General features: G+C 41.0%; 1 protein-coding gene across 1 annotated transcript; it reads right to left on the bottom strand.

The window, feature by feature from the left end:
* Positions 1 to 1022: 1022 nt before the first annotated feature.
* On the bottom strand, positions 1023 to 23750 carry COPS5 (COP9 signalosome subunit 5). The gene is made up of 8 exons (XM_049781833.1): positions 23524 to 23750; positions 19924 to 20158; positions 17442 to 17570; positions 16181 to 16246; positions 13265 to 13350; positions 9469 to 9580; positions 5161 to 5309; positions 1023 to 1263 (listed from the first exon to the last, which is right to left on the bottom strand). Exons 1-8 carry the CDS (start codon positions 23697 to 23699, stop codon positions 1179 to 1181), a joined length of 1038 nt encoding a protein of 345 aa, XP_049637790.1. The 5' UTR covers positions 23700 to 23750; the 3' UTR covers positions 1023 to 1178.
* Between the last annotated feature and the right edge of the window lie 2048 nt (positions 23751 to 25798).

Raw genomic sequence — 25798 nt, 5'->3', positions numbered from 1 at the left:
ACTTCTCAGAGGTGGTTTCTTCCAAGACTTGTCTAACCTACTTTATTTTTTGTTTTGGGGCCACACCTGGTGATGCTCAGGTGTTACTCCTGGCCATGAGCTCAGAAATCGCTCCTGGCTTGGGGGACTATATGGGATGCCAGGGGATTAAACTGCAACCTGTCCTTGGTTAGCGGGTGTGCTAGGCAAATGCTCTACTGCTTGTGCTACCGCGCTGGCCCCCTCTAACATACTTATTATTTTACCAGCATACAAAAATTCTTTGCTAGCTTTAGCCTCTTGATAGTTAAGTTTGGTGATAGCAGATGCCATGGCTAACCTGTTTAACATCTCCAGTAAGACATAGTCTGTTCAGTGAAGTCACTTGATGACATCAATATTTTAGGGACAGAACAATAGCAGGTAGGGTGCTTGCCTTACATACTGCCAGCATAGGTAAATCCTCAGCCGAATGATTCTACCAAAGCATTGCAAGTGCTGGAGGTCCAGCCCTGGATGTCCCCAAATACGAACAGTTATCTGGGTAGCTATCCTCGTAAAGCTGGGCCTGAGAAGCAACTCCACCCCTGGGCTCTAACACTGAACCATCAGCCTTATTGGCTGAGTCTCACTATGGGTGCTGGCAAGGTCTTCTGAGCACTACTTGGGAAGACATCTTGGAAAGGTGCTAATAAATACTTATTTCCCTCAAGGCTGGAGATAATAGAGGAAGTAAGGTAAGATATTTACTTTACAAGTGGCCAGCCCCATTTTGATCCTAGGCACTGCAAAGGATCTGCTGAGTGCTGCCAGGACACTCACTCCTAGATAGGGTGCTGCCTAGCATGTGGCTGAGCTGGGTTTGATCCCCTGTATCCCATATAGTCTTCCAAACACCATGAGAAGTGATTCCTGAGTTCAGAGCCAGGAATAATCCGAGCCTTGCTGGGTATAGCCCAAGAACTAAAAAAAGAAAGAAAAACAAATACTCTGACATAGCGGATAAAGAAAAGAACCCTTCCCACAAAAGATCGAAGGAGCAATTTCATTTTAAAGAGTTATTTATTATGGGACGTCACTGTTCAGACACATCAGAGTACCTTGCGCTTCTGTTCAGACGCTTAGCTACTGGTTTTGAAAGTATTACTGTAGTCTTTTCTCCATGTGGCATTCAGGCAAAAGTAAAACTCGAAAATCATTTAAGCAATGTTAATTTGATTAAACAATTTATCCTTGATAACCTGAGACATCAATCCATGGATAGCTTCTATGGTAGTTTTACAGCTAGAAGGAAAAAAGGAAACAAACAAAAATAAGGAAACTGTTTCACAAAGGAAGTTCCATTTTTAATGATTCTACTTTCACCACACCACTGGACAGTTTATTGTATTACAGCCTTCTGCAAATTCATGACTAGTTAATAGTTCCTTTACAAAAGAATCACATGTTAATTTCTTAATATTATTCAAATTCATAAATTAATTTTGTATTGCTAGCTTTGAGAAAAGTTGATTCGTCTCTTACACATAATTCTTATTTATAAATAGACTTCAATATTACATTATAATCTACTATTAATGCTCAAAATAAAAACCCTTTTAAGATCCCATTTTTATGAAACAAAACCTTTTTTTTCGTTTTTTGTTTTTTGGGTCACAACCAGCAGCGCTCAGGGGTTCCTCCTGGCTCTATGCTCAGAAATCGGCCCTGGCAGGCACAGGGGACCATATGGGATGCCAGGATTCAAACCATCCTTCTGCATGAAAGGCAAATGCCTTACCTCCATGCTATCTCTCCAGTCCCGAAACAAAACTTTTTTTTTTTTTTTTTTTTTTTGGTTTTTGGGCCACACTTGGCGATGCTCAGGGATTACTCCTGGCTGTCTGCTCAGAAATAGCTCCTGGCAGGCACGGGGGACCATATGGGACACCGGGATTCGAACCAACCACCTTTGGTCCTGGATCGGCTGCTTGCAAGGCAAACGCTGCTGTGCTATCTCTCCGGGCCCAAAACAAAACTTTTAAAAAATGTTTTTACATACAAATTTTTTTGGGGGTCACACTCAGCGGCGGTGCTTAGGGGTTACTCCTGTTTAGAGTAATCACTCAGAAATCACTCCTGGCAGGCACAGGGGACCATATGGGATGCCAGGATTCGAACCATGGTCCATTCTGGGTAACTGTGTGCAAGGCAATTGCCCTACTGTGGTGTATCTCTCTGCTCCTCAAACCCCCCCCCCCCCATTTTTTTTTTTTTTGGTTTTGGTTTTTGGGCCACACCTGGTAACACTCAGGGATTACTTCTTTTTTTTTTTTTTTTTTTGGTTTTTTTTTTTTTTTGGTTTTTGGGCCACACCCTGTGACGCTCAGGGGTTACTGCTGGCTATGCGCTCAGAAGTTGCTCCTGGCTTCTTGGGGGACCATATGGGACGCCGGGGGATCGAACCACGGTCCGTCCTAGGCTAGCGCAGGCAAGGCAGGCACCTTACCTCCAGCGCCACCGCCCGGCCCCCACAGGGATTACTTCTGACTATGCACTCAAAAATCGCTCCTGGCTTGGGGACTATAGGGGATGCTGGGGATCAAACCCAGGTCCGTCCTGGATTAGCTGCATGAAAGGCAAACGCCCTACCACTGCACTAACGCTGCAGCCCCTCCACCCCTTTTTTAAATAAATTTTTAATTGAATTACCAAGAGATAAATTACAAAGTTGCTCATGATTAAGTTTCAGTCATATAATTTCCAACATCCATCCCTTCACCAGTGCATATTTCCTGCCACCAATGTCCCCAGTTTGCTTCTCACCCTCCTCCACCCCTCCCTCCAGTATGCATCTATGGCAGACTCTTCTCTTTCCCCTCCTTCCTTTTTGTCCTTCTAAACATTGTGGTTTGTAATATGGTTACTGAAGGGTATCAGACATTTCACTCCTTTCAGCACCCATTTCTTGTCCAGAGTGATCATTCCCAACTATTACTGTCATAGTGGTCTCTTCTTTGCCTTAACTGCACTCTCTTGTTCTTTGTGGCAAGTTTCCTACCATAAACCAGACCTCCTGGCCCTCATCTCTATTGTCTCAGGATATTAATACTATTTTTTATATCTACAAATGAGTGCACTCATTCTATGTCTATCCTTATCTCTCTGATTCATTTCGCTCAGCATAACACTCTCCATATCCATTCACGTATAAGCAAATGTCATGATTTCATTTTTTCCCAGCAGATATGTAGTATTCCATTGTGCAGATGTACCAAAACAAACATTTTTCAAAAGAAATCAATTAAAAAGTTATATAAAGAACTTAAAAAAAAAAGATAATAAAACTTCTCAATGTTCAGAAAATCCAATTTTTGTAGTTACCTTGAAAAGGAGAACCCCTTCTATTTCATAAATACTTTTTGTCCTTCTGGCTTTTTTTTTGTTTGTTTACTGTTTTTGGGTCACACCTGGCAGTGCTCAGGGGTTAATCCTGGCTCTCGCTCAGAAATCGCTCCTGGCAGGGGCAGGGGGAACATATGGGATGCCGGGATTTGAACCACCATCCTTCTGCATGCAAGACAAACGCCTTACCTCTGTGCTATCTCTCTGGCCCCCTTCTTGCTTTTATCGATAATTTTATTCTAAAATTTCTCAGTGAAAATTTTGCTTCCTAAGAAACTGAGATGCAAATGAAGATAAAATAATTTTAATCCAGAGCCGGAGAGATAGCATGGAGGTAAGGTGTTTGCCTTTCATGCAGGAGGTCATCTGTTCAAATCCCGGCATCCCTTATGGTCCCCGGTGTCTGCCAGGAGCAATTTCTGAGCCTGGAGCCAGGAATAACCCCTGAGCACTGCTGGGTGTGACCCAAAAACCACAAAAAAAAAAAAAAAATTTTAATTCTGTTATTATTCACAAATCTTTTGTTCTGTTTTGTTTTAGGCCACTGGCAAAGCTCAGTCATTATTCCTTTTTCTTTTTTCTTTGTTTTTGTTTTTGGGTCACACCTGGCGCGCTCAGGAGTTGTCCTGCAGGTTTGAAGGACCATATAGTATGCTGGGATTTGAATTGGGGTCTGTCCTGTGTTGGTCACATGCAAGGCAAACGCCTTACCACTGTGCTGTTGCTCCGGCCTCAACAGTGATTATTCTTTTTTTTTTTTTTTTTGGTTTTTGGGCCACACCCGGTGACGCTCAGGGGTTACTCCTGGCTATGCGCTCAGAAGTCGCTCCTGGCTTGGGGGACCATATGGGACGCCGGGGGATCGAACCGCAGTCCGTCCGAGGCTAGCGCAGTCAAGGCAGGCACCTTACCTTTAGCGCCACCGCCCGGCCCCAACAGTGATTATTCTTGACTAAGCACTTGAGTATTCCTGGTGGTGCTCAGGGGATGAAATGAGTTGTTGGAGTTTGAACCCAGGTCAGCATGCACAAGGAATGTGCCCTACTGGTATATTATGTCTCCAGCCCATTTAAAAATCTTGGAATACAAAGTTATAGCTATAACGATAGTTGAAAATAATCACTCTGGACACGAATTGGGTGTTGTGACTGGGTAGAGCGAACATGCATGATAATCCTTTAATACAATATTGCAAACCACATTGTCTAAAAGAAAACTGGGAGAGGGGGAGGGGTATAGAGAGGAGAGGGGGACAGGAGGAGGAGGAGGAGGAAGAAGAAGAGGATGAAAAAGAAGAAGAGAAGAAGAGAATGGAAAGGAGGAGGAGGAGGAAGAAGAAGAGAAAGAGAAGGAGGGGGAAGAAGAAAAGGAGGTGGAGGAGGAGGACAGAGGAAAAATGTCTACCATAGGGTAGTGGGGAGGGCAGGAGGGAAACTGAGGACCACGGTGGTGGGAAATGTGCACTGGTAAAGGGATGTCTGTTGGATACTGAATAAATGAAACTCAAGTCATGAACAACTTTGTAAATGTATTATCTCATAATAATTCAATTAAAAATTATTTAAAAGCTACTGAAAATAAAGATAATTTAATTGTTTTTATCAAAAAATAAATAAAAGAGAGGCTGGAGAGAGTAGGCGTTTGCCTTTCATGCGGCCAACCTAGGAGGAACCTGTCATCTCATATGGTCCCCCAGCCTGCCAGGAGAGATTTCTGAGTACAGAGCCAGGAGTAACCCCTCATTGGGTATAATCCCCCCCAATAAAAGAGTTACAGATAAAATATATTTGTTCTTACCTGTCTCGTGTAGCTTTTGCAAGCTTGTCTTCTGACTTTCGGTCATGTGTTTCTAAACCCAACATGAAACTTCCTCGGCCCAGCTGGGCTTCTGACTGCTCTAATTTTTCAGACAAATCAAAGACCTGACCTGTGGTATAGTCTGCATTCTGTAAAGAAAGTGATACTGGGTTAGTACACAAGACAAATATGCTATATTTTATTTAATTTTCTTTTCTAAAAAGCATATTCCATTTATAAAGAAGTCCACTATGAAATCTAGGTAGTCATTGGAGTAGTAAGTCAAATCACACCAGCGAACCTAGTTTCAAAGTTTAAGTAGTTCAGATATAGAATTTTCCCTTTAATAATTTCAAGATTAAACTAGAAATCTTTCCCCATCACTTCCTCCAACTGCCTACATGTAGTATTTACTGTTCTGAGATATTTTGTTTTTATTTTGGAGGCCGGCCATACCTGGCAATGCTCAATGGCTGCTCCTGACTGCATTCAGGAATCAATCTCATGGTCTTGGGAGATCACATGGGATTCAGATTGATCCCTGGTAAATTGTGTACAAAACAAACACCCTGTCCACTGTATTACCCACTTTGGTCCTGATTCTGGGAGGTTTTGAAGTATGGAAATCTAGTCTAGTATCTGGCCTTTTTGCAGACTAGTTGAGAGACCTTGATAGAGTGTCTTTACTTTTCTAACTCTGAATCCTCTTAAAAAATTGAGGAAGAGGGGGCTGGAGTGATAGCATAGTGGTAAAGTGTTTGCCTTACATGCAGCCAATACAAGACAGACCCTGGTTCGAATCCCGACATCCCATATGGTCCCTTGAACCTGCCAGAAACAACTTCTGAGTAACCCCTGAGTGCCCAAAAACAAACAAACAAAAAAAACTGAAGAAGGGGCTGGAGAGATAGCACAGCGGTAAGGCATTTGCCTTGCAGGCAGCTGACCCAGGACAGCTGATGGTTTAAATCTGGGCATCAAATATGGTCCCCCGAACCTGCCAGGAGTGATTTTTTAGTGCAGAGCCAGGAGTAACCCCTGAGCGTAGCTGGGTGTGACCCAAAACAACAAATTGGTGAAGAAGACAATACTTTATTATTTTTGTTTGTTTTAGGGCCACATGCACTTATGCTTGGGACTTACACCTGGCTCTGAACTTAGGCATCATACCTAACATGACTCAGGGGAACTATATGTGTGTCAGCGGTCAAATCCAGGTTGGCAGCATATAAGTCATGCCTTAACCCCTGTATAATCTCTCTCTGGCTCCAATATTTTCTTTATATTGGTGGGAGAAGAGTGGAGTGTCAGGGATTAAATCCAGGATCCCATACATGGAAAGCATGTGTTCTATCACTGAGTCACTCCCTAGCAATACAATACTTTCCATTTCTCTCTCTCTCTCTCTCTCTCTCCTTCCCCCTCTCCCTCTCCCTCCTTCCTCTCTCACTTCCTCCCCCCTCCCTCCCTCCTTGAGAAATGTCCATGAAGTCTACTTAAATTAATGATTATTATCTTATTTTGCTATTTATCCTACAGAATTAGTACTTATGCCACTTAAAAAAGCACCAGTATCCTTTAACTGTTTGGTTTTTATTTGTAGGCCACATCCAGTAGTGCTCCTGGCTCTGCACTCAGGAATCACTCCTAGTAGTGCTTGGGGGGCGGTCATCTGGATGCTGGGAATAGAATCTGGGTCGGCCATGTGCAAGTCAAGCACCTTACCTGCTGTACTATCTCTTGGCCCCCAGGCTTTAATTTTTTTAAAATAAACTTGTTACAAGGGGCTGGAGCGATAGCACAGTGGGCAAGGTGTTTGCCTTACACACAGAAGACCCAGGTTTGATCTCCAGCAATCCTGATAGCTTCCCACCCACCCAGACCTGCTAGAAGTAATTTCTGAGCCCACAGTCGGGAGTAATCCCTGAGCACCTGCTGGGTATGGCCTAAAAACCAACTCCCTACCCCCAATTGTTAATATTGAAAATGCACAGCAACCTGAGAAAGGAAGACTTGAGATGTAGCTCATTGGTACAGCATAAACCCTACATACTTGAGCCCTTACATTTTATACTTGTCAAAAAATATGTATACATGAGCATATGAACCATCTAACTATAACCATAGTATATATTTGGTAGCAGTTTTCATCTTTTTACACGAGCAGATCAGCAATGGCCCGTACACTAGCAATTAAAAAAACCACCATGTTAAATGGAATCAGTGAGGTTAGTGGTTTTCAACCACAGACTTATTAAGAGTACTGTATTTTCATATGATCAGGGCATATTTAGTAAGAAACTTTTAGAAAGAAACTTAAATAGTTACATGTATATTTAACAGTAATATTATAAAACGATGTTTATGAGGTATTTCTCATATTCCCAACCCTTCTTACTCTCATTCATTTTATAAACCACTTACAAACCAAATCTTATAAACCACTTCAATAGTGGGAAAAATATTATAGCTACTCAAGCCATTAAAATACAGATTGTGAGAAATTTATACAATTTCTTTTTTTATTTTAATACATTTTCTTAAATAACATCACAACTTTCTTTTGGATAGTCTTTCAGTTACATACTTTATAGCTGGGGGAAAAATGAACTCAACACTTTTCCCCTTTAAGCTGCTGAAGTATTTTTATTAAAAAAAATCACAAAGAAACACAAATTCAATTTAACCTTTCTTGATTAATTAATGCCCTCACAGTGGTGAAGTACGGGGATAGCTGAAACTGAGCAGCCAAAACTGTCTGCCTGCCTTTACATAAAGATTTAATCTGCTCTGGTCTTAAGTGTTTTCTTCTGCCATCAGGTGCTACTACCCGTATACTTGCCTGTAATGAAGCAACACATCTACAGAGTTCAGTCTAGACCAGGTTTAAGGATGGACTTAAGATCCAATAAGCAAAGCCCAAGATACAATGAAGTACTGCTAAAGAATGTGTTGGGTTTGGTGTGTGTATGAATATGAAATAAAAGTTATGAAACTGGAGCAATAACACAACATTTGCCTTACATTTGCCTTGTAAGCAGCTGACTCAGGTTTGATGCTGGGTTTGATCCCCAGCATCCCATATGGTCCTCTGAGCCTGCCAAGAGTAACTTCTGAATGTAGAGCCAGGAATAACCCCTGAACACCACTGGGTATGGCCCCCAAAAAACAAAACAAAACAAAAACACAACCCCCAAAAACAAAACCCAAACAAACAAAAAAAGTTAGGAGGTCTGAAGCAAGTGTTAGATTTTGCTTTCATGAAATTGGGCTGAGTGAAGATCAAGATCTGGTAAGAGGGGCCTGGAGAGATAGCACAGCGGCGTTTGCCTTGCAAGCAGCCAATCTAGGACCAAAGGTGGTTGGTTCGAATCCCGGTGTCCCATATGGTCCCCTGTGCCTGCCAGGAGCTATTTCTGAGCAGACAGCCAGGAGTAATCCCTGAGCATCGCCAAGTGTGGCCCAAAAACCAAAAAAAAAAAAAAAAAAAAGATCTGGTAACAATAAATTTAACTCTCCCTCAAGTAAGCCCTGTGGCCTACATGAATCCCATTTTTGTTGTTGTTGTTGCTGTTGTTCAAGGTGATTTTTTTGCACCTCTTTTTTTTTTTTGTTTTTGGGCCACACCCGGTAACGCTCAGGGGTTACTCCTGGCTATGTGCTCAGAAGTTGCTCCTGGCTTGGGGGACCATATGGGACACCGGGGGATCGAACCGCGGTCCGTCCAAGGCTAGCGCAGGCAAGACAGGCACCTTACCTTTAGCGCCACCGCCCGGCCCCTTTTTGCACCTCTTAACTGAGATACCTGATGCAGTTAAAATCTATCTGTATTTCTGCCTGCAAATCTCTGTAAGGCAGCTGCAGATCTCCCCTCATCTGGTGACCAGACTTGACATGTAGATGTAATCTCCATGATATATGTTTGACATGCACCCGAATCTGGCTTCTTGTGCTAGTTTGGCTTTCCTCAAGCAGAATCTTTTTTTTTTTTTTTTTGGTTTTTGGGTCACACCCGGCAGTGCTCAGGGGTTACTCCTGGCTCCATGCTCAGAAATTGTTCTTGGCAGGCTTGGAGGACCATATGGGATGCCGGAATTCAAACCATTGACCTTCTGCAGGCAAGGCAAACGCCTTACCTCCATGCTATCTCTCCAGCCCCGCTCAAGCAGAATCTTACCCTACATAGCCCTGGTTATCTTTCATTGAGTAGCCTTTCAGTGAAAGAATTTCAGGTATTAAATAACATATATAATAACTTATGTAGCTTAGGCTAAATTCAAATGCATTCTCTGCTAGTATATTACTTACAGTAAGCAGGCTAGAAGAACTCAATGTATTCACCCAATATTTATTCCACAAAAGTTCAAGCAATTTGCGGTCCAAAGAGGATTTGAAATATGACACTTCTAAGGCATAGTATCTATAAAATAGAAGCACAAATCTAGTAAGTAAAGTACTTTTTTTTTTTTTTTTTTTTTTTTTTTAAATTTTGGGCCACACCTGGTGATGCTCAGGGGTTACTCCTGGCTGTCTGCTCAGAAATAGCTCCTGGCAGGCACGGGGGACCATATGGGACACCGGGATTCGAACCAACCACCTTTGGTCCTGGATCGGCTGCTTGCAAGGCAAACGCTGCTGTGCTATCTCTAAAGTATATTTTATAAGCAGATAGTCATGTCTTTTGTCCAACATTCTGAACAACAGTAACCCTGATTTTGCTGCCCTTTTAGGGGTATGGTCTCAAATACTCTGCTTCTTAAACTTTTTTGTATTACTACATTTCTTCCTTTTATAAGGCCTAGTAATTCTAAAAAGTTAACAACTGATCAGAACTTCTGAATACATGTTTATATATGTTAGTATGTTATTAAGGTAATAAATTTCAGTCAACAGAACATAAACTTAATGAACTACCTAAGGTTAACTATAATTTGTGTTAGATTTTTCTTTGTTTTGTTTTTGGTTTTATTTTATTTTGGTTATGTCAGCTGATGGTCAGGGGATCACACTGGGATTGAACCTGGGGATCCTGTAGGTATTCCAGCCATTTGACCCATCTCTATGGTTCTAGTTAGGTTGTTCAAAATAATTAAAAGGACATTTGGATTTCTTATAACTTTCTTTTCTAACCCCCTACCTATAACCTACTTTACTTTGGAAAAACAAACTCTAAAGTACTTTAGTGAGCTCTTTATGGCTTCTAAAGTACTTTAATGACCCATAAGAATTACCTAGAAGAATTGCTACCAGTAGGGCTAGCAAGGAAAACTGGCTAAATGCCTAAAAAGCATAATTTATAAAGTAATAAGTATTGAAGAATTCTTACTCGGGGCCTGGAGAGATAGCACAGCGGCATTTGCCTTGCAAGCAGCCGATCTAGGACCAAAAGTGATTGATTCGAATCCCGGTGTCCCATATGGTCCCCCGTGCCTGCCAAGAGCTATTTCTGAGCAGACAGCCAGGAGTAACCCCTGAGCACTGCTGGGTGTGGCCCAAAAAACAAACAAAAAAAAAAAAAAAAAAAAAAAAGAATTCTTACTTGGTCTAAGCATCAATGGAGACAAAGAAATACAAGTGATTTCTTTCCCTAGCAGAGCTAACCATTTATATGAAAAGTGTGGTAAGAGTGCACACAGAAAATTTAGTGATATATTCTGAATTACAGTGTGATGCCGCAGAGCATACAAAGATGCAATCACCCACCAGTTAAATGTTAGTGATACAGAGCAGACAGGATTCAGAGTTACTGTTGAGTTTATAGTGTGGAGAATAGGAAGTGCAAAAAAATAAAGCACTTCAAATCACTAACAGGAGCTCAAGGACACAGTTCAGGCCTAGCATGTGTGAAGAAAGTATTCTTGGGTTTCATCTCTACCACAAAAGAACAAAACAAGATATACAGAAAGGAAAGATGAAAGAATGAGTAAATTATTTTGTTGGGGTACTTTTAACAAGAGCAGAATTACATGAGGGAAATTGGAAAGCTAAAGCAGAATGTAGCTAGTGAAATATATAAAAGGAAGCTGAGGAATTTCAACTTGGGATCCATGGAATTAACAGAGTAATGACATAGTTAGAGGGGTACTTCTGAAAGTAGGCTGTAGAAGGAGTGTTAGAACAGAGAAACTGACAACCAGGGTACCACAAAGGAGGCCTCTGTAGCAGGGCAGAAATGAAGAGATAAAGGTTGAGATCAGGTTAACGGTACAAAAGACACACAATACAAAAAAAATTGCTTATTGGTTAAATTCAGGACAGAAGAATATGAAAGAGACTGAAGAAATAGTACAGGGGTTAAGACACTTGCACTTCATTGGCTGTCCTGGGTCCAATTCCTAGTATCAGATAAGGCCCAAGAACCTCCAGGAGTGATCCCTGAGTACAGAATAAGCTCTCTGTACTGCCAGGGTGGGCTTCCCCATCGCTCCTAAAGAATATAATAAAGAGGGGCTGGAGTGGTGGCGCTAGAGGTAGGGCATCTGCCTTGCAAGCGCTAGGCTAGGACGGACTGCAGTTTGATCCCTCCAGCGTCCTACATGGTCCCCCAAGCCAGGGGCGATTTCTGAGCACATAGCCAGGAGTAACCCCTGAGCATCACCGGGTGTGCCCCCCCCCCCAAAAAGAATATAATAAAGAGTAAAATTTAAGGATATTAGGGCCAGAGAGATAGCAGGGAGGTAGGGCATCTGCCTTGCAATGCAGAAGGACGGTGGTTCAAATCCCAGATAGTCCCCTGAGCCTGCCAGGAGCGATTTCTGAGTGTAGAGCCAGGAGGAACCCCGGAGCACTACCCGGTGTGACGCAAAAACCAAAATATAATAAAAGAATAATTTAAGGATATCAGAATTAAAGATTTTTTTATAATTATGTCATCTATGCATATCTGAATGTAGCTAGTGAAATGTATACATAAAACATTTATTTTATTATTTATTTATTATGTCCTGGATTTTTACTTACATTCTTCATTGATCTTATAAATGAAGAGATTTAATGTTGCTTTTGTTTGATATATTTTTGGGTTTTTTTTGGCTATATCTGGCAGTGCTTAGGGACTATTCTTGACTCTAATCTAGTAACCCTGACAGTGCTCAGTGGAACATATGTATTACAAAGTTTAAACTGGGGTTGTTGAGATGACAGAAAATTACCTAACCTCTGCACTATTTTCCTAGACCTTACTGTTCCCATTTTATATAGGAAGCAGATTCAGAATGTAAAAATCTTACTCAATCACAAGGAGTGGCAGAGAAAGGATAAAGATATGTCTAAGACAAAAAACTATATTTTTAGATCTAGAGTTTATATATTTAAGAGAGTATTTAAGAAAGGCCATAAGAAGGGGGTCAGACATCAGGAAGGGATGTTGGGAGCAATAGGTTTCAAGTGGGAAGGTCAGATTTAGAAAGGAGTGGGAAAGGGGAATAGCTTAAAGGATCTGAGCCACATTGGAGAGCCCATTTGATTCCTGGCACTGCAAGGATCACTGAGCACCCTTCCTAGGGCCTATTTCCATTTTAGAGAAGCTTATGTTGTCTATTTTTTTATTTTTAAGTTTGTGGGCCACATCTAGCAATGCTCCAGGTTTATTTCTGGCTCTGCACTCAGGAATCACTCCTGTTGGACTCTGGGGCCTATATGAGATGTTGGGGGATTGAACCTGGGTTACTGCATATACAAAGAAAGCACCTTACTCACTGTACTATTGATCAAGCTCCAGGACTTTCTTTTTCTTTTCATTTTCTATGTTCTCTTGAAAACACACTACTTCCTTTCTCTCCCCTCATTTCTTTCTAAATGAGTTTCAATAAAATCTACCTTGCTGGAGCCAGAGCAATAGCAGAGCAGGTAAGGAGCTTGACTTGCATGCAGTCAACCTGGGTTCCATGGGTTCCTGGCATCATTAAGGTCCACCAGGAGTACAGAGTCAGGAGTCAGGAGTAGCCCTAAGTATCATAGGGAGTGGCTCCAAAACAACAACAAACCCTCCCTCCCACAAACTGATTTTACTTGACACACATAAAAAGTGTAGAGTTTTAGATTAGATAATCTCTAAGGTTCCTTATGATAATTTGGATATCAGGTATATTTTCAAGGTACTTACTGTTTGCAGTGTACACCAAAGTCTTCTATTTTATTAAGTGGGATAGTCTGGTACTCAGAAGGTCCTTCATCAGGAGGTTTGTAGCCCTAAATAAATGAAGAAAATGGAAGATTAGTTTTTTTCTTTGTAGAAATACTAATTTGGGGGAGACAAAAACTGAACATAAATATTCTAATGAGGGGGCAGAGAAATCGTATAGATAGTACAGAGGATCCTTGACTACCTTAACCACGGCTGACCTGGGTTTAAAAGTTGTTCATGATTGAGGTTAGTCATACAATATACAACTTCAACTAGTGCATATTTCTTGCCACCAAAGCCCCCAGTTTCCCTTCCACCTTCTCCCATGCCCTTCCTGTCTCTGGGGCATTATTGTTCCTCTCTCTCCTTTTCCCTTTTAGACACTTTGATTTGCAGTACAGTGCACATTTCCCACCACCAATCCCTCCACCTGCCTCTGGGGGAGGCATCTTACTTCTCTCTCTTCTTTTTTTGGACACTGCAGTTGGCACTATTGTTAATAAAGGGGTGCCATGCATGTTACTTTACCCCAATTCCACACCCAATTCTTGTCCAGTGACCAGTTCCAACTATCATTGTCGTAGTGAATCCTTCTCCTTCTCTAACTGTACTCGCCACTCTTTATGGCAAGCTTCCTATCATGGACAGGTCCTCCTGATCCTCTTTACTGTTGTCTCTGGACATTATTACCATAGTGTCTTCTTTTTTTGGGGGGGAGGGTTTGGTCACACCTGGCAGCACTCAGGGGTTACTCCTGCTCTACACTCAGAATCGCTTCTGGCAGACTCAGGGAATCATGTGGGAGGCCGGGATTCGAACCATCATCCTTCTGCATGCAAGGCAAATGCTCTACCTCCATGCTATCTCTTCGGCCCCTGTGTCTTCTATTTTTTTTATATCCCAAATGAATGAAATTATTCTATCCATCTCCCTTTGACTCATCTCACTAGGAATAATAATCTCCATGCAATCTATATATAAACAAACTTCATGACTTTATTTTTTCCTAACAGCTGCATAGTATTCCACTGTTTAGATGTATCACAGTTTCTTCAGCACTTGGCCTGTTTCCAGATACTGGCTATTGTAAACAGTGCTGTGATAAACATAGGAGTGCAGAAGGCAGTTTTGTGTTCCTAGGGTATTTCCCTAGGAGTGGAATTGCAGATCATATGGGAGTTCAAATTCCAGCTTTTTGAGTAATATCCATATTGTTTTCCAAAAAGACTGGACTAGATGGCATTCCCACCAGCAATGAAAGAAAGATTTCCTTTCTTCCCATATCCATGCCAGCACTGATTGTTCTTGTTCTTTGTGATGTGTATGTGTCACTGTAGTGAGATGATACCTCATTGTTGTTTTGATTTGCATCTCCCTGATGATTAGTGATGGAACATTTTTTCATGTGCCTTTTGACCATCTTTATTTCTTGAAGAAATATTTAGTCTTCTCCTCACTTTTTTTTGGGGGGCTAGATGTTTGGATTTTTTTCTTTCTTTTTTGGCCACACCTAGTGGCACTCAGGGTTATTCCTGGCTCTGCACTCAGCAGTGCACTCTGCACTCCTGGCAGACTAGGGGAACCACATGGGATGCCAGAGATTGAACCTGGGTTGGCTGCATGCAAGGCAAATGCCTTACCAGCTGTTCTATCATTCTGGCCCTAATGTGTTTTTTTTCTTATTAAGTTCTATCAGTACTTTATATATCATAGAAACTAGTACCTTAAAGATGGATATTGGGTGAATAGTTTCTCCCATTCTGTGAATAGAATCTGTATCCTAGTCACTGTTTCCTTTGAAGTGCAGAAGCTTCTCAGTGTAATGAATTCCCAATTGTTTATCTTTATTTCCATTTGCTTGGACAGTAAACCATTGGACATCTCCTTGAAAATGCCTTTAGTCTCAATGTCATGGAGTGTTTTGCCTACATTTTCCTCTATGTACCTGTGGTTTCAGGTGTGATATCAAGGTCTTTAATTCATTTTGATTTGACCTTTGAGCATGATGTTAAAGAGAGGTCTGAGTTCATTTTTTGCATGTCGTTGACTAATTATCCCAACACCATTTGTTCAAGAGGCTTTCCTTGCTCCTTTTTGTACTTCTTGCTTCTTTATCAAAGATGAATTAATTGTATGTCTGGGTATTTGTCTCAGAATATTCAAGCCTATTCCACTAATCTGAGGGTCTGTCTTTATTCCCATACCATGCTGTTTTAATGACTATTGCTTTATAATACAATTTAAAAGTTCAGGAAAGTGATGCTTCTCATTCTCTTTTCCCTAAGGATTGCTTTTGCTCTTCATGGATGGTTATTGTTCCAAATGAATTTCAGGAGTGTTTGATCCACTCCTTTGAAAAAATGTCATGGGTATCATTAGAGGGATTGCATTAAATCTATACAATGCTTGGGGGAGTAGGCCATTTTAACTATGCTAATCCTCCAACCCATGAGCAGGGTGTATGTTTTCATTACCTTGAATCCTCTTTTATTATTTGAAGCAGTGTTTTGTAGTTTTCTTTGTATAGGTCATTCACCTCTTTAGTTAAGTTGACTCCAAGGCAGTTGATTTTCTGAGGCACAATTGAGATTATTTTTATTCTCTTTCTTCTCTCCCATTATTTGTATATTAAAAAGCCATGGAGTTTTGTGTGTTAATTTTGTAGACTGCCACTTTACTATATAAATCTATTGTTTCAGAAGCTTTTTGGTAAGTCTTTAGGATTTTCTACATATAGTATCATGTTATCTGCAAATAGTGAGAGCTTGATTTCTTCCTTTCCTATCTGGATGGCCTTGGTATCTTTTTCTTGCCTGATGCTAGGAAAGAGATGGTAGCAAATGCAGGCAATTGCTGACCTTTTTTTAAAAAAGCGTTTATAATTTGAAATATTACCTTCGGGTATGTCCTAAAGGCTCCAAGATTTACTTTCCCTGCAGATATTGTTCTGGTTGGATCAATCTATAAGGAAGACATATTTAAAGTTTGATTATAATCATTGCTTCTATTTAATATTGTAAACCTAGAAAAATATGTATTTAGATTACACACGCATGCACAATAACTAAAATAACCAAAATGGAAAAATAACAGAACCCCAACACTCATGTCATTAAAATGGGTAAGTATAAAAATGACTCATAGCTTATTTAGAACTTAAATATAATTACTATACCACTTAATGTTATTTGAATATTTGTTCCCCTCTCATTTAAACGTTTTTAATACATGATAATTTCTTATCTTCATGTAATCTGGACTGTATCTAAAGCACTAAGTATATAACAAGGGTTGGTCTAGTAATTTTTTAAAAATATTTTTGGGCCGCACCTGGTGGCATTAGGGGTTACTTCTGGCTCTGTGCTCAGAAATCACTCCTGGCAGGCTTGGGGGACCTATGGGATGCCAGGTATCGAACTGGTGTCTGTCCCAGGTCAGCAGCGTGCAAAGCAAACATTCTACTGCTGTGCTATTTTTTCAACCCCTGGTCTAGTAATTTCTAAATTACTCAGTTCACTCACCATTGACTAAATGCCTTGATGTAAAGAGAACTGAGACCACTGAAACTAGATCACTCCTATTTTACAGGGAGTAAAGGTAGAGGTTATTCATTCAAAATTTCCGAGTTTTTAAGCAAAAATGATACAAACCTAGGCAAATAGAACCTTGCTATTTACTGCATTATTTTATTTTTCACTGTGTTTGTTTTAGTGAATCATCACGTAGAACTCAATTAAAACTAATTGTGGGGCCGGGAAGGTGGCTCTAGAGGTAAGGTGTCTGCCTTGCAAGTGCTGGTATAGGACGGACCGGACCGAGGTTCGATCCCCCGGTGTCCCATATGGTCCCCCCAAGCCAGGAGCGATTTCTGAGCGCATAGCCAAGAGTAACCCCTGAGCGTCAAATGGGTGTGGCCCAAAAACCAAAACCAAAACAAAACAAAAACTAATTGTAAAAAACTTACTACAGGGGCCCAAGCGAAAGCACAGTGGTAAGGCCTTGCATGCAGCAGACATTAGTTCGATCCCTGGCATCCAATATGGTCCCTGAGCCTGCCAGGAGTAATTTCTGAGCACAGAGCCTGGAGTCATCCTTGAGCATTGCCCAGTGTGGCCTCAAAGCAAAGCAAAACAAAACAAACAAACAAAATACTTACTACAACTGCCACAAATGGTTCTTGGAACTGCTGATTGAGCATTTGAGTACTGACGTCAATCCCAGAAAGCCAGCAACCATAGCCAGGGTGGCTATGATACCAGCCAATTGCATTTTCAAGGCGGCCAACCTAACAAATAGAGGGCAAAGGAGCATGAGATGCCTTTTATTTGTCTACATAACATTATGGCAAAGATTATTCTACAGTAAGTTCACGGTATCTATTGCATTCAAGTTTATTTTTATTTATTGGGGAAAGCACTCCTGACCATGTTGGTGGAGGGAACCATATGTGCTGCTGGGATCAGAATTAGGGTTGAACAAATGCAAGCTTGGTGCCTTAACTCCTGTACTATTTCTCTGGTCTTTCAACATTATTTTATAAAAGATAAAAACAAAAAAAAAGTATCAGTATACTTGGAAGTAGGAGTGATCTTTGAGCATCACGGAATATGGCCTCCATACCAAACTAAAAAAAAAAATTGGGGGGGGGGGGCAGAAAGATAGCACAGCGGCGTTTGCCTGGCAAGCAGCTGATCCAGGACCTAAGGTGATTGGTTCGAATCCCGGTGTCCCATATGGTCCCCCGTGCCTGCCAGGAGCTATTTCTGAGCAGATAGCCAGGAATAACCCCGAGCACCACCGGGTGTGGCCCAAAAACAACAACAACAAAAATTGGGGGTCTGGAGGGATAGTACAGTGGATAGGGCACTTGTATTGCATGCAAAGGACCTGGTTTGATCCCTGGCATCCCATATGATCCCTTGAGCACCGCTGGAGTGATTCCCTAGTGCCGAGCCAGGAGTAGCTCCTGAGTATCGCCAGGTGTGTCCCTCAAAATATCAGGACAATGTGGGTATTTTGGTCTCTTTGTCTCTTACCCACAATATCCAGATTTTTCAGTCCCGATAATAGCATTATCAGTAACCACTTACATGATTTAGAGACATTCTTTACATGCAAGTCTTTATATGTATGTAGGATAAAAAAAAGTGTATAATATTCCAGATTTTGATTTTCTTCTCAAAATACTGAGCTTTGTTTCATTAAAAGAAAAAACTAGGGCCGGGCGGTGGCGCTGGAGGTAAGGTGCCTGCCTTGCCTGCGCTAGCCTAGGACGGACCTCGGTTCGATCCCCCGGCGTCCCATATGGTCCCCATATGTTGCCAGGAGCAACTTCTGAGCGCATAGCCAGGAGTAACCCCTGAGCGTCACAGGGTGTGGCCCAAAAACCAAAAAAAAAAAAAAAAAAAAAAGAAAAAAAAAGAAAAAACTAAATTTACATATATTTTAAAGGTTGTTTACAATTCACTGATTTCTGATACTGCACATGGCCACTCAGCAAGACCACGAGAGATCCCTGAACATAGAACCTGAGTCTCTGCCAGGTGGTCCTAAAACAAAACAAAAACATTTTATTTCTTATTGAGGCCCAATGCCCAAGGGGCACTCCTGCAGTGCACGGGGACACGATGTTGGGTACTGAGGAGCAAACCCAGGGCTATAGTATACGAAACATGTACTCTAGCCTTCTCTCCAGTTTCATTTTTTTTTTTTTTTGGTTTTTGGGCCACACCCGGTGACACTCAGAGGTTACTCCTGGCTATGCGCTCAGAAGTCGCTCCTGGCTTAGGGGACCATATGGGACGCCGGGGGATCGAACCGTGGTCCGTCCAAGGCTAGCGCAGGTAAGGCAGGCACCTTACCTCCAGCGCCACCACCTGGCCCCATTCTCTCCAGTTTCTATCCATGACAATGAGTGACAATATTTTATCTTCAAAAATTTTATTGTGATATAATTGAATTATAACATCATTATTAGTTTTGGGTATTATAACAATGAGTTGATATGTCAATGTTACAATATAATCACCATTAATTAGTTCAGATCTAATTTTTATGTCTGTAATGAGAATTCTCAAGATTTACCTTTATTTTTGAAGGGGAAGAAGACGTTTTATATCACTCATTGGTGCTTACGAGACCATGAGGTATAGGGATTGAAGCAGGATCAGCAGCATACAAGGCAAGTGCTTTAGTGCCCGTTATATCTCTATGGCCCAGACTTACTTTTTGAATGTGAAAACCTATTTTTAAAAAATTCGGGGCCGGAGAGATAGCATGGATGTAAGATGTTTGCCTTGCGTACAGAAGGTCAGTGGTTCGAATCCCGGCATCCCATATGGTCCCCTGAGCCTGCCAGGAGCAATTTCTGAGCATAGAGCCAGGAGTAACCCCTGAGAGCTGCCGGGTGTGACCCAAAAACAAAAACAACAACAAAAAATTCATGCTAATGTTATACATTTTATAAAATTAGAAAATATTTTGAAATATAACTTTCAATGTAAAGAGAATAGTTTAAGGTTTAGATATTCAAAAATTTCAATGTAAAGAGGATAGTTTTACATTTAGAAATTCAGAAATTGCTATGAAACTTTAGCTTTGCAGGAATTAAACTGTAGGGAATAACTTTTATTTTTTACCTGTTTGGCGTTTTCTATGTATGCGGCCATGTACTCATATGCAGCAGCCTGAGCATTTACTCGGGTTTCAGTGCCCTCTACAGGCAAAGCAAAACTGTCCATTATGATCATGGTTTCACCATCCACCTTGCCCAGCATCAAACCCATCACTTCCAAGTTGCCTCCAGATCTGGCATGCATCACCATTTTCAGTAGAGCCAGCGCTGATATTTTGCAGTATTTAAAGTAATGGTGACTACAAAATAAAAGCATGATTTCAGAAACTAAACATTCTTAGTTATCTTAAGATAATTTTAATGAAGACAGTAGGTATTGAATTAATTGCAGTCAAGCAAAGGGGAGAAAGCGTCTAAAATGTGAGAAACAGAAAGGAAGTAGGAAAGAAGATAGTTTTACAGGAAATAGGAATAATGAACATGTTATTGTCCTATATAAAGTAGTTCCCGTTTTTATTATACTATTCAAGTAAAAAGAGGATGACAGTACAAGTTTTATAATTACTTTTTACAGAGTATCCCTGACCCTTTAAAGAAAAGTCATTGAGGGAGGTATTGTGATTTATAATACTGTTAATGGCATATAATACTGTTGATGTTTAATGGTAGGCTTATGCATACATACATCACTTCAATTCCATATCCATGACTAGGACACTTCTCACTTCCCTCCACCAACATCTCAAATGTCCTTCTAGTCTGCACACATCCTTGTCCCACTGTCTAAACTCCCAGGCTAAATTCTATGGATCAATTTTTTTTTTTTTTTTTTTGGTTTTTGGTTTTTGGGCCACACCCGGCGGTGCTCAGGGGTTACTCCTGGCTGTCTGCTCAGAAATAGCTCCTGGCAGGCACGGGGGGACCATATGGGACACCGGGATTCAAACCAACCACCTTTGGTCCTGGATCAGCTGCTTGCAAGGCAAACACCATTGTGCTATCTCTCCGGGCCCGGACCAAATTTCTAGTTCTGTTGCCTTTGACTATTTGTTCCTCCCTTACTGTGTTTAGGTCCCTCATAAGATCATTCTGTGTCCATCACTATCCTTAGGCTAATCAGGCTGCATGATAAAAATATGGGGGCTTTGATATTCATGTCTGGTTTTGAATTCTTGCCTTGCCATAACAAAGCCATGGGCTTTAGAGAACTACTTAAGATTTGGGCCTCAGTTTCTTTATATGTAAACAGGGATATTTTATAGCAATCTTAGAAGAAAACAACAAATGAAATTTTATATATATATATATATATATATAGTGTCTAGCTTAATGTCTAGGCTATTTAAAATCTATAAATGGGGGACTAAAATGATAGTATAACAGCTTGCCTTGCATGTGACATTCCTGGGTTTGATCCCCAGCAAACCATCTGGTCCCTCAAGCACTGTGCATACACAGGAGTAAACCTTAAGCACCACCAGGTGCAAAACCCAAATCAGAACAAAGCAAACCAAAACCTAAACCAAACAAAAACAAAACAAGAACAATAAAAATGCCTCAAATTTAAGTAAGTGCTAGTCATTATTTAATTAAAAAATACTGTCCTAAAACCAGTGTCCTTGTTTTGTTTTGCTGGGTTTGGGGCCACACCAGCAATGCTCAAGGCTTATTCTGATTCTACATTTAGGGATCACTCCTGGCAGGACTTGGGGGGAGCATATGATACTGGGGATTGAACTCAAGTAAACTTTGTTCAAGGCAAGTGCTTTATCCACTGTTTCATTTTCAGTGTCCTTTTGTTCTTCACAGAATTCTTTCTGTAGTATCAAAATGAGATACCCACTACCTTTATTTTTACTATGGTCATTTAGAGTTTGTCACCTGTGGAAGTGACAAAACTACTCTTAAAAGTTTCCATTTTAATGATGTAGGCCAAGGAGACCGGGATGAATCTCATTAAAGGTGACAATTAGATAGTACGTGAGGCAAGCTAATAGCAGCCATATATTTAATAGAATACATCAACTTACAATGTAGTCTGTATAGAAGCAGATAACAGGAAATCTAACCAAATACCCACATTTGTGAATTTCTCTAAGAAGCTTTCTTAAATGTGTTCATAGATTTCAATCATAAGTGAAAAATATAGATACTGATCTTTGAAATCAAGACATAAATTAAAATCTTAGCTTCTGTATTTACTGGTGAAAAAAAGGTTACTTTCTTTCTATTACATACAATCTCTACCATTTTAATATATTAGTTCATCTTATCTATATGACATCATATAGCCATAGACTGAAAAATGATTGATAGGACCAGAGCAATACTACAGCAGGGAGGTTGCTTTCCTTGCATGAAACTAACCTGGGTTTAATCTCTGGCATTACAAGAGGACCTCTGAGCACTGCCTATTTCCTGAGTGCCCCAAAACAAAAACAAAAGGAAAACAATAACAACAACTCAACAGGTAAGTGAACTGCCCAGGATTTAACAGTGACATCTTAAAAAGACTGGATTTAGGTCTTATTAGTGCTCACATAGAAATTCAGTGCTACAGGGATCAAAACAAAGATAATATATTTGCTTATTTTCTAATTTCCAAAAATAGAAATGAAAACACAAAATAAATATTAGGAAAATTAAATGACATACTTAAAAAAGCTTGCTTTGCATGCTGCTGACCCCGGCTCCTGTATCTGAATAGAGCCAGGAGTAAACCTTAAGGACTACTGCAAATGGGCCTCAAACAAAACAAAAAGACAAGTGGAAATTCCAGCTCATGTACAATCCATATAAAGTAATAAAAAAAAAAAAACTGAATACATGCAATTAAAGCTTGCCTTGTTAAAAAATAAAAGGTAAGATATGTATGGGCATGTTGTGTATCATGACTCCTTTCAATCTATTAAGAGATTGCTCTCCCTGAGAAATTCTGCTTTTCAAAAAGGATAAAAATGCGGTGGGTAAAAAGGACACAAAGATTTTGCCCCTGGATAGACATTTTTTTTAGCTACACTGATACAACTTCTAACTGATTTGAGAGAAAGACTAGAGGCCTCAGTGTGCCTCTATTGATAATTATCAGCACACACCCACACATACACACATACAAATGTTTTTCACTTTCTGAAAACAGAAACAATTGACAGGTGACACACACACACATAAACCCACAGACTAGAGGTCTCTATTGATAACTATCAACACACACACACACACACACACACACACACACACACACACACCTACCCACCCAAAATGGTTTTCACTTACTTTCTGAAAACAGAAACAGCTGACAACTGGGGGATTAGCAGACGGCCCCAATAAAGTGTTCAAACCCAACAGGATTCAAGGCATCCATGACAATATGATTTTTGAAAACACATGACAACCCACCTAAAATATTACTGTGAAAGATGTGTAATCCACTTTGATCACAATAAAATTCATGACAACCCAAGTCCTACACCCCCACCATAGGGAAAAGGATGCAAGAGACAGAAGTTGGGAGCTGAAAGCAAACAGTCAAGGGGAGGCCAAGAAGGAGGCCCAGATCCCTTGGGGCACCAATTCTACCTCCACCCCTCTCTTCCTCCTCTTCCCTCCCAACACTGCCTGCCCTTCCCCGGGCCTGGCTTGGGTTGGGGCCACCTCCTCTCACTCCTTAGTCCAGGGCTTGGCCGCCAGGATCTCCTGTTGCTGCTTCTTGTCGTACTTGTAGATCTCATCGATGCTCTGCGCTTCCTGCATGTTGTTGGCCAGTTCCCAGGTCTTCTGGGCCAGGCCGCTTCCGGAGGCCGCCATGGCTAAGTTTTCCGAGAGGCTTCGGAGCCTCATCCACCGACAGGTGTGGAGCCCCACTAGCTCCTCGGGGCGGCCATGACACCTCTATCCGGAAGTTGGGTGGGTGCAGACCATTAGGGGCAAGGCGCGGGGGGAGTATCTTTTGCAAACGCGACGCTAGAAAGTTTTCCCTTACGACTATAGAGAAGGAATATTTTTCTGGATGAAGCTAAGAATGTATTCTAGAGGAATATTAGGTCTCTGGATAGAGAAAAGCAGAGCAAAGCAGTTAGGGATGAGAATGGTATGGTCTGCTGCACCGGAAAAAGGGCACGTGCATGGAGTGCCCTGAGCGGAAACGGCTTCATTTTTCCGTTCTGCGCAGGCGCCGTCTTTGCCCCTATTGGAATCTGACTGGGGCGTTGCTTAGCCCGGAGTCGGGAGTAAGTTTATGCTATTGTTGGAGCACTACGTGATATGTTAATTTTATTTATTGTAATTTAATTATTTTATTTTTATTATTTAGTTATATTATTTTATATTTATTTTATTTATTTGTATCTTAATTTTAATTTGTTCTTTTTTGTTCTTTATTTACTTATTTTTTATTAATATTAATGTTAGCATTAATAAGAAAATAAATATTTATTTATTATTGTGGGCAAAGTGAATTACAAATCTTTCACAATAATATTTAAGGCACATAGTAATGAATGAGTGGCATTCCCACTCCCAGTGTTGTCCTCCCTCCACTCCTGTTCCCAGCATGCATCCCTCTTCCCCCTCTTTTACTCCCTATAATGGTAGTGCAGCTGTATCCCCCATGTACAGCTTGATGAAGATTGGGTATCATTTCTGTTGTCGTTGACTTTGGATTTTGTGTTCAAATCTGATCATTTTTTATTTTTACCAAATGGTCATATGACTGTCTGGTCTTGGTACCATTCATTTTTCTCCCTCCAAATATGATGCTAATCAAGATGATTCCAGTAATGTGTCTGTGTTTTATTTATTTTTTTGATTAATTTTTAAATCTGAAAATAAGGGCATCTGTGGGGAAATCGATTTAATAGTAGTTATGGATGGTGACTGAGGAAGACAAATTTGGCCTCACAGGTTGCTTCCAACTGATTCACATCACCACAGGCTGGCTCGCAGTCCTTTCTGTAACCATATTAATAGATGTGGCATCTCTATGAGCTGTCGTTGTTGTTTATTATTGTGCCACATCTGGAAATCCTCGGGTTACTTCTGGAGCTGCACTCAGGAAACACTCCTGGCCCACACACGGCTCTCCTCTGTTGCTTCTCAGTCTGTAGTGCAGAGAGGATGCTGCCTCAACGGTGAGGCCCCACACAGAAAGTCTCGCCCCCCATACCACATGAGCTGTGTGGACTGGCCACCGGGGCTGCACACAGGTGGGCACTGAGGCTAGGAGCAGAGTCCTGACTCCTGGAGCAGCCGCCTGGCACACAGAAGAGCCAAATAAAAAATGGAAAGAGCTGAACGTGGCTCGCGAACCGCGGATTCTGGCCCCTATCTCTGTATTTTGAATGCCCTTTCAGCACTAGGGTGAACTGACTAGTATGGTGAAATTGGTAAGAAAAATCCAGGACAAAACATTAGCTAGACTCCTGAGTGGAATGGAATGCCCAGGACAAGTATGGTGTTGCTTATTATTTATTTTGCCACACCCTGTGCTAACTCAGGGGTAACTTCTGGCTTTGTGCTCAGAGATCACTTCTGTCTGTGTTCAGGGGATCAGATGCAGTGCCAGGGATCTAATTCTTCCTGGAAGGCATAGCACCTTAACCCTCCTTAGGCTGTCATTGTTATTGATTCTCTCCTTTTTTCCCCTAGTACCTGATATTTGGGCTGGGGCTCTAAAGGTTTGGTCAAACTGGACTAGATTGAGCCTGGGAAATAAATGTCTTGGGTACTTTTTAGCACAACTGGGGAAAAAAGGAGGCCATACATCTAGTCCAACCTTTATGGAAATCAATATGGAGATTCCTCAAAAACCTGGGAATTGAGCTCCCATGTGATCCAGCAATACCATTTCTAGGAATATACCCTAGGAACACAAAAATCCAATACAAAAAAAAAAATCCTTCCTCACACCTATATTCATTGCAGCATTATTTACAATAGCC

Source organism: Suncus etruscus, chromosome 10 (genome assembly GCF_024139225.1).
Source record: "Suncus etruscus isolate mSunEtr1 chromosome 10, mSunEtr1.pri.cur, whole genome shotgun sequence".
NCBI classification, from domain to species: domain Eukaryota; kingdom Metazoa; phylum Chordata; class Mammalia; order Eulipotyphla; family Soricidae; genus Suncus; species Suncus etruscus.
Note: the sequence above shows the minus strand (reverse complement) of the source record. Positions and strands in the feature narration are given on the sequence as shown.

Coding starts and splice junctions, on each gene's coding strand:
- COPS5 (XM_049781833.1), bottom strand. CDS start 23,699: ATGAGGCTCCGAAGCCTCTCGGAAAACTTAGCCATGGCGGCCTCCGGA. Junction 20,159..23,523: donor GCCAAGCCCTGGACTAAGGA/GTGAGAGGAGGT, acceptor TTTATTTTGTAG/TCACCATTACTTTAAATACT. Junction 1,264..5,160: donor GCAAAAGCTACACGAGACAG/GTAAGAACAAAT, acceptor TTTTCCTTCTAG/CTGTAAAACTACCATAGAAG.